At 45.3% G+C, this 10788-nt stretch overlaps 1 protein-coding gene and 1 non-coding gene across 24 annotated transcripts in view; both read right to left on the reverse strand.

The window, feature by feature from the left end:
* Kalrn (kalirin RhoGEF kinase) overlaps positions 1-10788 on the reverse strand; it is a 606229-nt gene that overhangs the window by 541429 nt on the left and 54012 nt on the right. For 5 of the 23 annotated variants that reach the window (XM_029470432.1, XM_029470435.1, XM_029470434.1 and 2 more), the window contains exon 1: positions 86-430. The exons of 1 other annotated variant lie outside the window; for it this stretch is intronic. In XM_029470432.1, the coding sequence (XP_029326292.1) occupies positions 86-161 (76 nt within the window). In that variant the 5' untranslated portion in view covers positions 162-430. Of the gene's footprint in view, positions 1-85; positions 441-10788 lie in introns of those variants that run through there. 17 more of the 23 variants (XM_021185397.2, XM_029470423.1, XM_021185396.2 and 14 more) reach the window with 7 other exon arrangements.
* On the reverse strand, positions 4524-4668 carry LOC115029614. The gene has a single exon (XR_003835182.1). It is a non-coding gene; the product is annotated as a small nucleolar RNA SNORA7 (small nucleolar RNA).

A 10788-nucleotide genomic window follows, 5' to 3' on the forward strand; every position in this document is an offset into this window, starting at 1 on the left:
CTCTCTCTCTCTCTCTCACACACACACACACACACACTCATATACATACACCCATACACAGAAAGACACACAACCAGATACGCACTCAGGATACCTCGATCCAGAAGCCGAAGCAAGCGGAGATACCAAAGATACCACTGGTCCCAGAAGCGGTCCGTCATCCCACCCTGAACTCATCCTTCACAGTCAGTCTCCAGGGCACAGCCTCATCCCGCCACCACCACCAACCGACTCGAGGAGGCCAGATTCTCGGATGTTGGGCTCACACGCAGCCTGCTCTAAGCAAATGCCTGCCTACAAAGACAGCCACCAGTCCTCCCACACAGAGGCTGACTGTGCTGGGAGCCCGTTTCACAGCAACAAAGGAGCAAGTGCAGAACACGCCGTGTGCAGACTGAGCCTGCATGAACCCCAGGGGAGGCTGGAGATGCGGGGGAGGGAGTCAGGGAGGGCTCTTCACACTAGCAAGGTTTGAGGTAGCCTTGGGAATGAAAGTCCACGGAGAAGGCCACGGTTAAAATTTCATTCTAGTATCTCCTACCATACTGGCTTCCTGTGCCTCCCACACAGAGGCCAATGGCTCTCCCAATAGGATGATGAATGAGAAGCCAGATGCTCAACCATCCTGGACTCTGGAACCAGTCCAAAAAGTCCAGGAGTCTGACTGCCTTATTGTGGGGACCTCGGGTCTCCCCATCCAAATCTGCTAGACACTCACAACTAGAAAAGAGCTTGCAGGTCCTTTCTTCCTACTTCTCTCACAGATTCTATTAGAGACTGGGCACTAAGGTGCTATGTTCAAGTTCAAACTCTGGTTCCTACTTAACATTTCTTGGCCTTCTGCCTCAGCTTCCTCCCCTATGAACTGGAAAGGCCAGCATTTGCTTCACGGAGGAACTGTGAGGCTCAACACGAAGGAGGGAAGCTCCCAGTGTCACTGGTAAGCGAAACAGGCAAAGGTTCTCATTGGCCTTCTCCCCTGCCCTTAGAGCCTTGCTCCCCTATCCTTCTGACCTTTCAATCCTGTATCTCTGATGCAGCACCTCCTGTCTGGGCCCTGTCTCTCCATGCTCCTTCTCAGGGCCATACCTAAATCTTCCGATGTCTGACTCAAATGCCACAGAATCCGGGCAGCCTTCCCCGATCTTCCCTCCTTTATGTGTTCCTCCTTTGTATAGATTTCTTCTACCTTATCAGACTGTAAACTACATGGAGTTCAGATCTGCTCCTTAAACATCTTTGGGTCCTTCCTTCAAGGTACCTAATACAGTGCCTTATTTCAGAACCATTCAAGTGATTTTGACTTCAATCGTTAATTCAAGTGATTGTTGACTGACTGAATAGACAAGCAAGGGATTCTAGGTAACCCACACCATCCCACATGGATAGCAGGAGAAGCATTGACTGTAGCTTGACTACAGCCCGTCAGCCTCTGGACACTGTCTCCGGCTTGCAGAAGGTTCAAGAGTAGGGGCGGAGTGCTCTATTCTCCCCTCCCTTGGAGCCCCTTGGTCAGTGGGCTGGCCACTTACATGAGAAGGTTGTCCCTCTGGTGAAAGGGGATCCTGATCACAGAAATGAAAGAAAGCAGAGGGGACTTCAGGTCTAGGGCACCTCCATTCAACAGCCAAGTGCACATTCCTCATAGCTGTGGCCCAACTTAGCTATGGCAGCTTCTGCTCCCCGCCTCCTGGTCTCTGTCAGGCAGCTGGAGTCAAGGGGGCTAAAATGAAATAGTTTGCATGTTTCTAAAGGACTCAGGCTAGGCAGGAGGCATGTCCAGGAGGGTAGGAACTAGCAGAGGGAGGGAGAAAGTGGGTGGAGCCACAATCTCCACCCTTTGTCCTGCCCAGCATCCTTATTATGGCTTAAAGGGCTGCTATGGAACACAGCAGAGTCCTCACCACCCAAGAAGATACCTCTCAGGCTCTGTTAGAGCAATTTTGTTACTACCTTAAATGGACAAGAATCTTACGAGAGTTGCTAACACAAGAATGCAAAGCCCTCTCCTCTCTCTGGAGAGAAATGGCCCACAGTCCTCCATCTTGTGAATAACAAGAATCTATTGCTCACCCGCATGCGGCCAGTGCTTCTTAGCTCTTTCACATCTGTCAGCCCTAACCACCCCACAAGCTCTGTTGGAGAGGACACACTTCCTCTGTCTAAAGAAGACCAAAGTCATCTTCCAAGAAGTTGAACAATTTCTATCAAATGGTACATAGGTATGAACTGGCTCCCCCTTGTCAAGATGTCTGGACCTTGACATTCCCAAGAGAATGTAGCGCCTTTCCTAGAGAAGTGGAAGCCTTCACCATGGGGCTATGCTAACAGCATTGCTTAAGAAGCAGAACAGTGCCAGTGTGCCACAGGCACAGGATGTATGATGACTGACAAACAGCCTTTGATATGTCGCATTGATCCTGGGCTTACAGTCAGCCAGAGAGTGCATCTCCAAGTAAGTATGCCAAAGTTATTTTCCCCCCTAATGCAACTTACACAAAACTTGAAATGTGAAACTCCTACCAAGCAGAAGACCTGGACAGAGAGGGGCTGTAAGAGGAACATCACCTGGGGAACAGACAGGCAGCCCTCATGCCCTTATAAGCACAAATATAAACTGCAGCTCTCTGCTCGTGCTGATGGAGGGCATGAAGAAAGAGGCCAACTCTAGTTTCTCCCTTACTTGGTGTCATTCTCCACAGAAGAGAGAACAACATGGGTGTACACACCTCCCCCCACACAATGAACCCTGGGACACAGAATCACCCATTGGTTCAAACCCAGGAGGAAGCTGTTCAGCCTAGAATTCTAATCTTGGTTGCCTTCGGTCCTTTAAGCAGGGCACCTTGGTGCTCCCCAGCCCACCACTACTCATTTCTGCTATTCCCACAGAGCCGTCCTTTAAAAGAGCCATACTAGAAGTTGAATAAAATGTTCCCAGAGATTGCTAGGCTTGCCATTCAGCTGTGGTGCAATTAGGAAGGACAGAATGTTGCCAGGACAAGACCTTATTAGGTAGGTTTTTGTTGTTGTTTTGTCTTAAACAATGACAGCACGGTGGCTCTTTCTTTCATCGTAGCCAAATCAAGGGTAGCCATTCCTGTCAGTGTGGTTCTTTCAGCCCCCTCTGCTGAAATCAGTGACTACATGTAGGCCAAGAGCACCCATCCACTGCAGAGGACTGCTGCCTGCCTGGATGTCTGCAGCTACTGAGCTGTTATAACTGTGATGTGTTCCCTTCTCTCCGGCGTTCCTTCTTCTTTTCTTGGCACTGTTCTCTCTCCATCTTTTCACCCATCCAAAAGGAAAACACTGTGTTCCCAATCAGATAAAGGCAGCATAAGTGGAGGGAACAGAAGGCAAGCAGCAGTGAGGGAGGAGAGAACCAATCAGGTCCCAGATATTTCCCACTCACCTCCCAGGACAACTGGGACCTCTGATCTCTCCACGGCACTATCCACGCTCCTCAGATACGTGCAGCTAACTGGCAAGTGAAGGCCACACATGAGACGGCACAGCTGCTGCTATCTGTGGACCAGAATGAAGACTATTCAACAGACACAGTGTTCTCCTCCTACCCCTCTCCAGGAAGTAGGCTCAGCCAGGCTACCATTTTGCCCTGCAAGCTGCACTTCAGCTCCAGTGTGAACCAAACGCTCTGGCAGACACCATCCTCGGCACTTCTGTCCCCTCAGCAATTACTGCCCAAGTGTCAGAAGCAACATCTCATAAACACCATCCAGGGACTGGCATGGACACTTGCCAGCCTCTCCTGTGAGAGCCGAGTGTCCTCAGGTGAACACGCTCCTTGGGTCCTCACATGAGGACAATATCTGAAAGACGGTATCACCCAGACTGAAATTCAAGTCCACCTCTCCCAAGAGGCCTCGCCAGCTAATCTCACCCATTCTCATCTCAGAGTTCTCAAAGTTTAATGGGCAGCAGATTCACCTGGGAGGGGTGGCAGTTCGTGCAGATGCCCGGCTCCCAGAGGCCTACATCTTTAACCAGCTCCCCTGGGTGATTCTCTGATGGTGACCTGTCTGCTCTGTTACAGCTCTCCTCTCTTACCTTCAGCACTGACTCCATTTCAATATTTTGGTTGAACTCTACAAAGTACCCTGCCTGCCCACTCACCCTAGGAGTCCGGGAGAGAGGAACCCTGAGTTCTCTCTCCTGGAAGGCTCTCCTACAAAGTAAAGAGAGATCTAGCAGGGGACCACACAGGAAGAGCTAGACACACAATTGATCCTCAGCTCTCCTCGGGCTTCAGAAAACATTCCTTCTGCCACAGGTCCACTGCAGATCTGTACAATGGCTCTAAATGTCACCTCAAATATCTGCCAGGCAGCATGGGAGAAAGACAGGGGTTGATAAGCCTGCATCGACCCTGTTTTTATGTAGCTTTCCTGTTGCTTACCTCTGACCTCAGGGAGATCTTTTTTTTTTTTTTTTTTTTTTTTTTTCCCCAAGTTAGGAAAACAAGCGGGGGGGGGGGGGCTGCGTCTCAGGCCTCCAGTGAGTAATGTTGCAGAGTGTCTTCCAATCACCAGCTACCGAGCAAACTGGGAATGGAATGGGTACCTCTGCTAGGCTTGCTCTCCCTCTTGCTTCCGAAGCTGGAAGACCTCAGGGAGATCTTATCTCCATTCCCTAACCTAGAAAGATATCACAAAACCTCTTACAGCACTGGCTTAAAACCACACTGTCAAGTTGAAGAACCCGCCCCCACACACACACACACACCCTTCCCTGTCCTCCTCTGAGGATTCCTGCTTCCCCCAGCAAGCCACTAGAAGCTCCACACTGCACTGAACCTCCACTTTCAGGGCATCACCCCAACAGCCCAGCCAACGGACAGAACTGTTTCTCAGCCTTATAAAACTCTTCCATTCTGGGTCCAGTTCCCTCTGAACTAGGTCTCATGCACAGAGGTATGATCAACTGGTCCCCTCTTCAGTGTTTGTAATAAGAGATCAATACTAGGCCCTGAAGAAACAGTTACACTTTGGGAAAGGGTGTAGAAGACAAGCGGAAGTCCAGACATCAGGGTCAACCTGCAGTGAAGGATTGGATCTCTTCACAGAGCTCTTTACCAAAGTCTCCCAACCCTCCAAACTCACATGGCCACCTTGCCGACAGTCTTTCCCAAAGCACCGCAAATTAAAAAGGAAGGAAGGCTAAGAAACCAGGGAAAACAGTTCAAAACTCAAAGGGCCATGTCTACCCAGAAGTCACTCTGACCTGAGCTTCCCTCCCAGCATGGCTCCTCCACCTCATTCCGCTGAGAGCAGTCTCTTCACCCACAGTGACTCTTGACTCAAGCCAAGGGGCCTCTCAGAGGATTTGCTTCTCTTCCTGCTTCTTTCGGACTGGCTGTGTCACATGCTCAGCATCATAGAATCAGGAAGATGAGGTTATCAGTCACTGCCACAGAAACAAGCTCACATGGTCCCTGCAAGGGGCCTCGCCCTTCTCTCACCCCAGACCCTACTCCATCTCCTCCAAATCTTTGGGAAGTCCTACCCTACCAATTCAGTCCAGCGAAAGGAAACACCACATTATTAACACCAGGGTTGATAATGGCGAGCATAAAGCACAAAGGAATTAAAAAGGGCTCTCTACACCCCAAGGAAATGCTAAATGTTGGGTAGCATAGACCTAAAACTAACAGTTAAAAAATCCTCTTGGGAATTTTCTCCTTTCAAAAAAATGTATAACAACTCATTATTAAACCTGATAAATCCCTACTATTTATATACATGCCCATCCAAGATAATATAATAGCTACATACTAGTCAACTTGAATTAGCAATTCCTTGGATCTTATTTTCTTTATTTTCCTTGCTCTTTAAAATTTAACTTTATGTGTGTGTGTGCATATGGGTGTGGGTGCATGTGTGTGTGTGTCTGTCTGTCTGTCTGTCTCAGAGGACAACTTGAAGGAATCAGTTCTATACTGTGATCAGTTTTTAGGAAGTCAGTCTTGGAGGTAAGCACCTACATCCACTGAGCCATCTCATCAGCCTCTTAGTTCTTATTTCCAAATCAAGAGAATCAGACAGAGGTGTAACTCTCACTTATTAAGTCCTTATTGAGGAAGCTGAGGCAGGAGGAACACAAGTTCAAGGCCAGCCTGAATTACAGAATGAGACTGTTTCAAAATAATAATAATAATAGTTTGCAGCAGATGAATTATGTTGACATTTCTTAAAAATAATTAGCCATGTAGTCAGCCCTCGCAGCACAGAGGTCTTCAGTGTCCCTGGTATCCCTGAAGGTCTATCAATCCTAGCCTCGTGTCATGCACAAATAAAACCTAGTCAAAGACATCATGAAAACAAACCACATACCCTCAAGAAGGAAAGCATTAATAGACTTGGGTATCCAAACATGAGATACACGCTTTTCTTTTTTCCTACTCTCTGGATGAGCACACAAGTCACATGGGAACCGGGGGTATCTTTCTATGCTTTTTGAACTTTTACCATTGAACTATATTGCCTAACTTTTTAAAACACATTTAAAAATAACAGAGTTAAGAATAAATAAAACTGCTCTTGGAGTCTCCCACCATGGTATGAGAAGTGTAAGCCACACAGAGGAAACCATGCTACTTAGGAACTCCCCAGAGTCCTAACCATGCTACATAGTAATCTCTAGAGTCCCAGCTCCCATCTACAAACAACATTCTGTAACCAGACTTTGGCTACTTTGTGGGTTCTTCTTTCTTCCACCCTTCTCCACCCCTTTTCTTCTACCCTTTCAACTCCCTAACACTAGACAGAAGGGGGAAAGGACAGAAAGGAAAGGGGACAAACATTATTGTTAGACTACTTCCTGCTGATTAGGATCATCAAGTTCCCTGGGGCAAGTTTGATCTTCACTGTCATGGTATTTAATTTCTTCTTGTTGTTTCTTCTTTGTACCAGACAACTTAACAAACCAAAACCAACCAACAACACACCCTGTCCCCCAGAATGTAGCATTTATAGACCCTCTGAAGAGCCCCCAGAATTACAAACATCACACAATCACAGAAACTATCTGCAGCTGACAAAATCACGCCTCTCCTGGAGCACAAGGCAAATCACAGTCAGCTGCCGTGGACAATGGGAAGCAGCCCCATATCCCACACCTGGGACTCAAAAGAAAGCACATCCCTGTTTCTGAGTTGTTTTTTTCTTTTTTTAAGAAACCAAAATTCTCACTACACCATCCAGCGTGCCTCTTTGGAGGTTCCTGCCTTCCCATCTCCCCAGTAGAACCTAAAGAATCTGTATACATCAGAGCTGCCTGGTCAGATAATCATAAGGATAATGGGTTTAAACCACAACAGCTTGGGGGATGTGTTATAGTATCATGGATGAGTTAGACAGGGGGTGGTGAATTCATGAAGCACAGGCAAAGTCACAGACGAGGGAAGATCATGGAAAGGCCTTGCAATACGCTGTGCCTCGTTTCATTGAGGAGACAAAGAGCACGGCTAGGCTATTTATCTACCTGTCTACTGATCTGAGAATTAGAATCCTGAAGACAGGGTTGTCACAGAGGGTGTCTAATTAACATGCTTGCTTGAATTTTAAAAAGAAGGCAGACGGTCTCTGACAGGAAGTGAATACATCAGATTTGGCTGCTTGCTTTCATGAGACTTGTGTTTTCCAATTCATGTAAATCTACAGCTCTGAGTTTTTGAAGAATATATATTTAAAGCCTATATACAATATTCAACGGGCTAGAAAATATATTATTTGCAACTTTTTAAACTTATGCTAAAATAAAAAGTTAAATGTGTGGAAGAGTGCACAGTTTTCAATATTCCTTGAGGATATACCAAAGCACAAAAATCCAAAGCCAACTGGACAGGGTCATGCCACATGATGGGAGAGCATGAGGCTCAAGGGAAAGAATTAGGAAGGAGCCTTTCTGTGAGTTAGCATGCCAAGGACCTCAGGATCAATCACTGAAGGATAGGAGCTGCAGCTCAGAGGTACAGAAGCTGCCTTACATGCGTGAGGCCTTAGATTCAATCTCCAGCACTCCCGTCTGTAAAACACTTAAGATACAAAATGTAGAACAGTATGCAGGAATACTTTAGCCAAAATTGTTGGGACCAGAAGTGTTTCTGGTTTTAGATTTTTAGGTTTTATAGTATTTGCATGTAATTTACTAGGTGATCATTACTAATTTAAAACTTCAAAATATTCCAAAATCCAAACCATTAGGAGCATCATTTTTTGGTTTCAGGTTTTAGCTTGTTCAGCTTAGAGTTAATATTAAATGGCTTTTGATAAGAAATTAGTGATCTCCTGTGTGATAAGAACTTCAAGTCTCTGAAGAAAAAAAAATCAAAGATCTCAGAAGATGGAACGATCTCCCATGCTCATGAATTGGCAGGATCAATATAGTAAAAATGGCTATCTTGCCGAAAGCAATCTACAGATTCAATGCAATCCCCATCAAAATTCCAACTCAATTCTTCACCGAATTAAATTGCAAATTCATCTGGAATAACAAAAAAACTAGGGTATCAAAAACTCTTCTCAATGATAAAAGAAGGTCTGGTGGAATCACCATGCCTGACCTCAAGCTGTACTACAGAGCAATTGTGATAAAAACTGCATGGTACTGGTACAGCAACAGACGGGTAGACCAATGGAATAGAATTGAAGACCCAGAAATGAACCCACACACCTATGGTCTTTTGATCTTTGACAAGGGAGCTAAAACCATCCAGTGGAAAAAAGACAGCATTTTCAACAAATGGTGCTGGCACAACTGGCAGTTATCATGTAGAAGAATTTGAATTGATCCATTCTTATCCTTGTACTAAGCTCAAGTCTAAGTGGATCAAGGAACTCCACATAAAACCAGAGACACTGAAACTTATAGAGGAGAACGTGGGGGAAAGCCTCGAAGATATGGGCACAGGGGAAAAAATTCCTGAACAGAACAGCAATGGCTTGTGCTGTAAGATCGAGAATCGACAAATGATACCTCATAAAAATGCAAAGCTTCTGTAAGGCAAAAGACACTGTCAATAAGACAAAAAGACCACCAACAGATTGGGGAAGGATCTTTACCTATCCTTAATCAGATAGGAGACTAATATCCAATATATATATAAAGAACTCAAGAAGCTGGACTCCAGAAAATCAAATAACCCTTTTTTAAAATGGGGTATAGAGCCAAACAAAAAATTCTCACCTGAGGAATACTGAATGACTGAGAAGCACCTGAAAAAAATGTTCAAAAGCAGGGAAATGCAAATCAAAACAACCCTGAGATTCCACCTCACACCAGTCAAAATGGCTAAGATCAAAAATTCAGGTGACAGCAGATGCTGGTGAGGATGTGGAGAAAGAGGAACACTCCTCCATTGNTGGTGGGATTGCAAGCTNGTACAACCANTCTGGAAATCAGTCTNNNGGTTCCTCAGAAAATTGGACATAGTACTACCGGAAGACCCAGCAATACCTCTCCTGGGCATATACCCAGAAGATGTTCCAACTGGTAAAAAGGGCACATGCTCCACTATGTTCATAGCAGCCTTATTTATAATAGCCAGAAGCTGGAAAGAACCCAGATGTCCCTCAAAGGAAGAATGGATACATGTGGTACATTTACACAATGGAATACTACTCAGCTATTAAAAACAATGAACTTATGAAATTCTTAGGCAAAAGGATGTATCTGGAGGTTTCATCCTGAGTGAAGTAACCCAATCACAAAAAAACACACATGATATGTACTCACTGATAAGTGGATATTAGCCCAGAAATTTAGAATACCCAAGATACAATTTGCAAACTCAAGAAGAAGGAAGACTAAAGTATGGATACTTTGTTCCTTCTTAGAATGGGGAACAAAACACTCATGGAAGGAGTTTCAGAGACAAAGTTCAGAGCTGAGATGCAAGGAAGGACCATCCAGAGACTACCCCACCCAGGGATCCATCCCATATACAACCACCAAACCCAGACGCTATTGCATATACCAGAAAGATTTTGCTGAAAGGACCCTGATATAGCTGCCTCTTGTGAGGCTATGCCAGTGCCTGGCAAATACAGAAATGGATGCTCACAGTCATCTATTGGATGGAACACAGGGTCCCTATTGAAGGAGCAAGAGAAAGTACCCAAGGAGCTAAAGGGGTCTGCAACCCTATACGTGGAACAACATGATGAACTAACCAGTACCCCCGGAGTTGTGTCTCTAGTTGCATATGTAGCAGAAGATGGCCTAGTCGGCCATCAATGGGAGGAGAGGCCCTTGGTCTTGCGAAGATCATATGCCCCAGTATAAGTGAATGCCAGGGCCAGGAAGCAGGAGTGGGTGGATTGGGGAGCAGGGCCGGGAGAGGGTATAGGGGGCTTTGGGGGATAGCATTTGAAATGTAAATGAATAAAATATATAATAAAAAAAGAAATTAGTGATGTCTAGATTTAGATTGTTTATATTCACAAAACAAAACACTGGGAGTATTCACAAGGACCTACTGCTAATGGTTACCTTGGAAAAGTGCCTTGGTAGATAGACAGAGGGTTATATAAAAATACTTAAAATATATTGAATTTTTAACAATGTAAATGTGTTATATTTGCATGCATTTTCAGTTCTCAAAGACAAATGTTTGCCACATTTGCATCGATACATAATTCAAAGGACTAATATTCTTAACTTAAAAGAAACTACTGAAAACATTAGAGAAAATAGTAAATATAAAATATAAAGTATAGCCCAGCCGGAGGACAGAGACCTGCCCTGCAGAGAGTGCCATCTTGGCTC

This window comes from Mus caroli, chromosome 16 (genome assembly GCF_900094665.2).
Source record: "Mus caroli chromosome 16, CAROLI_EIJ_v1.1, whole genome shotgun sequence".
Taxonomy (NCBI): domain Eukaryota; kingdom Metazoa; phylum Chordata; class Mammalia; order Rodentia; family Muridae; genus Mus; species Mus caroli.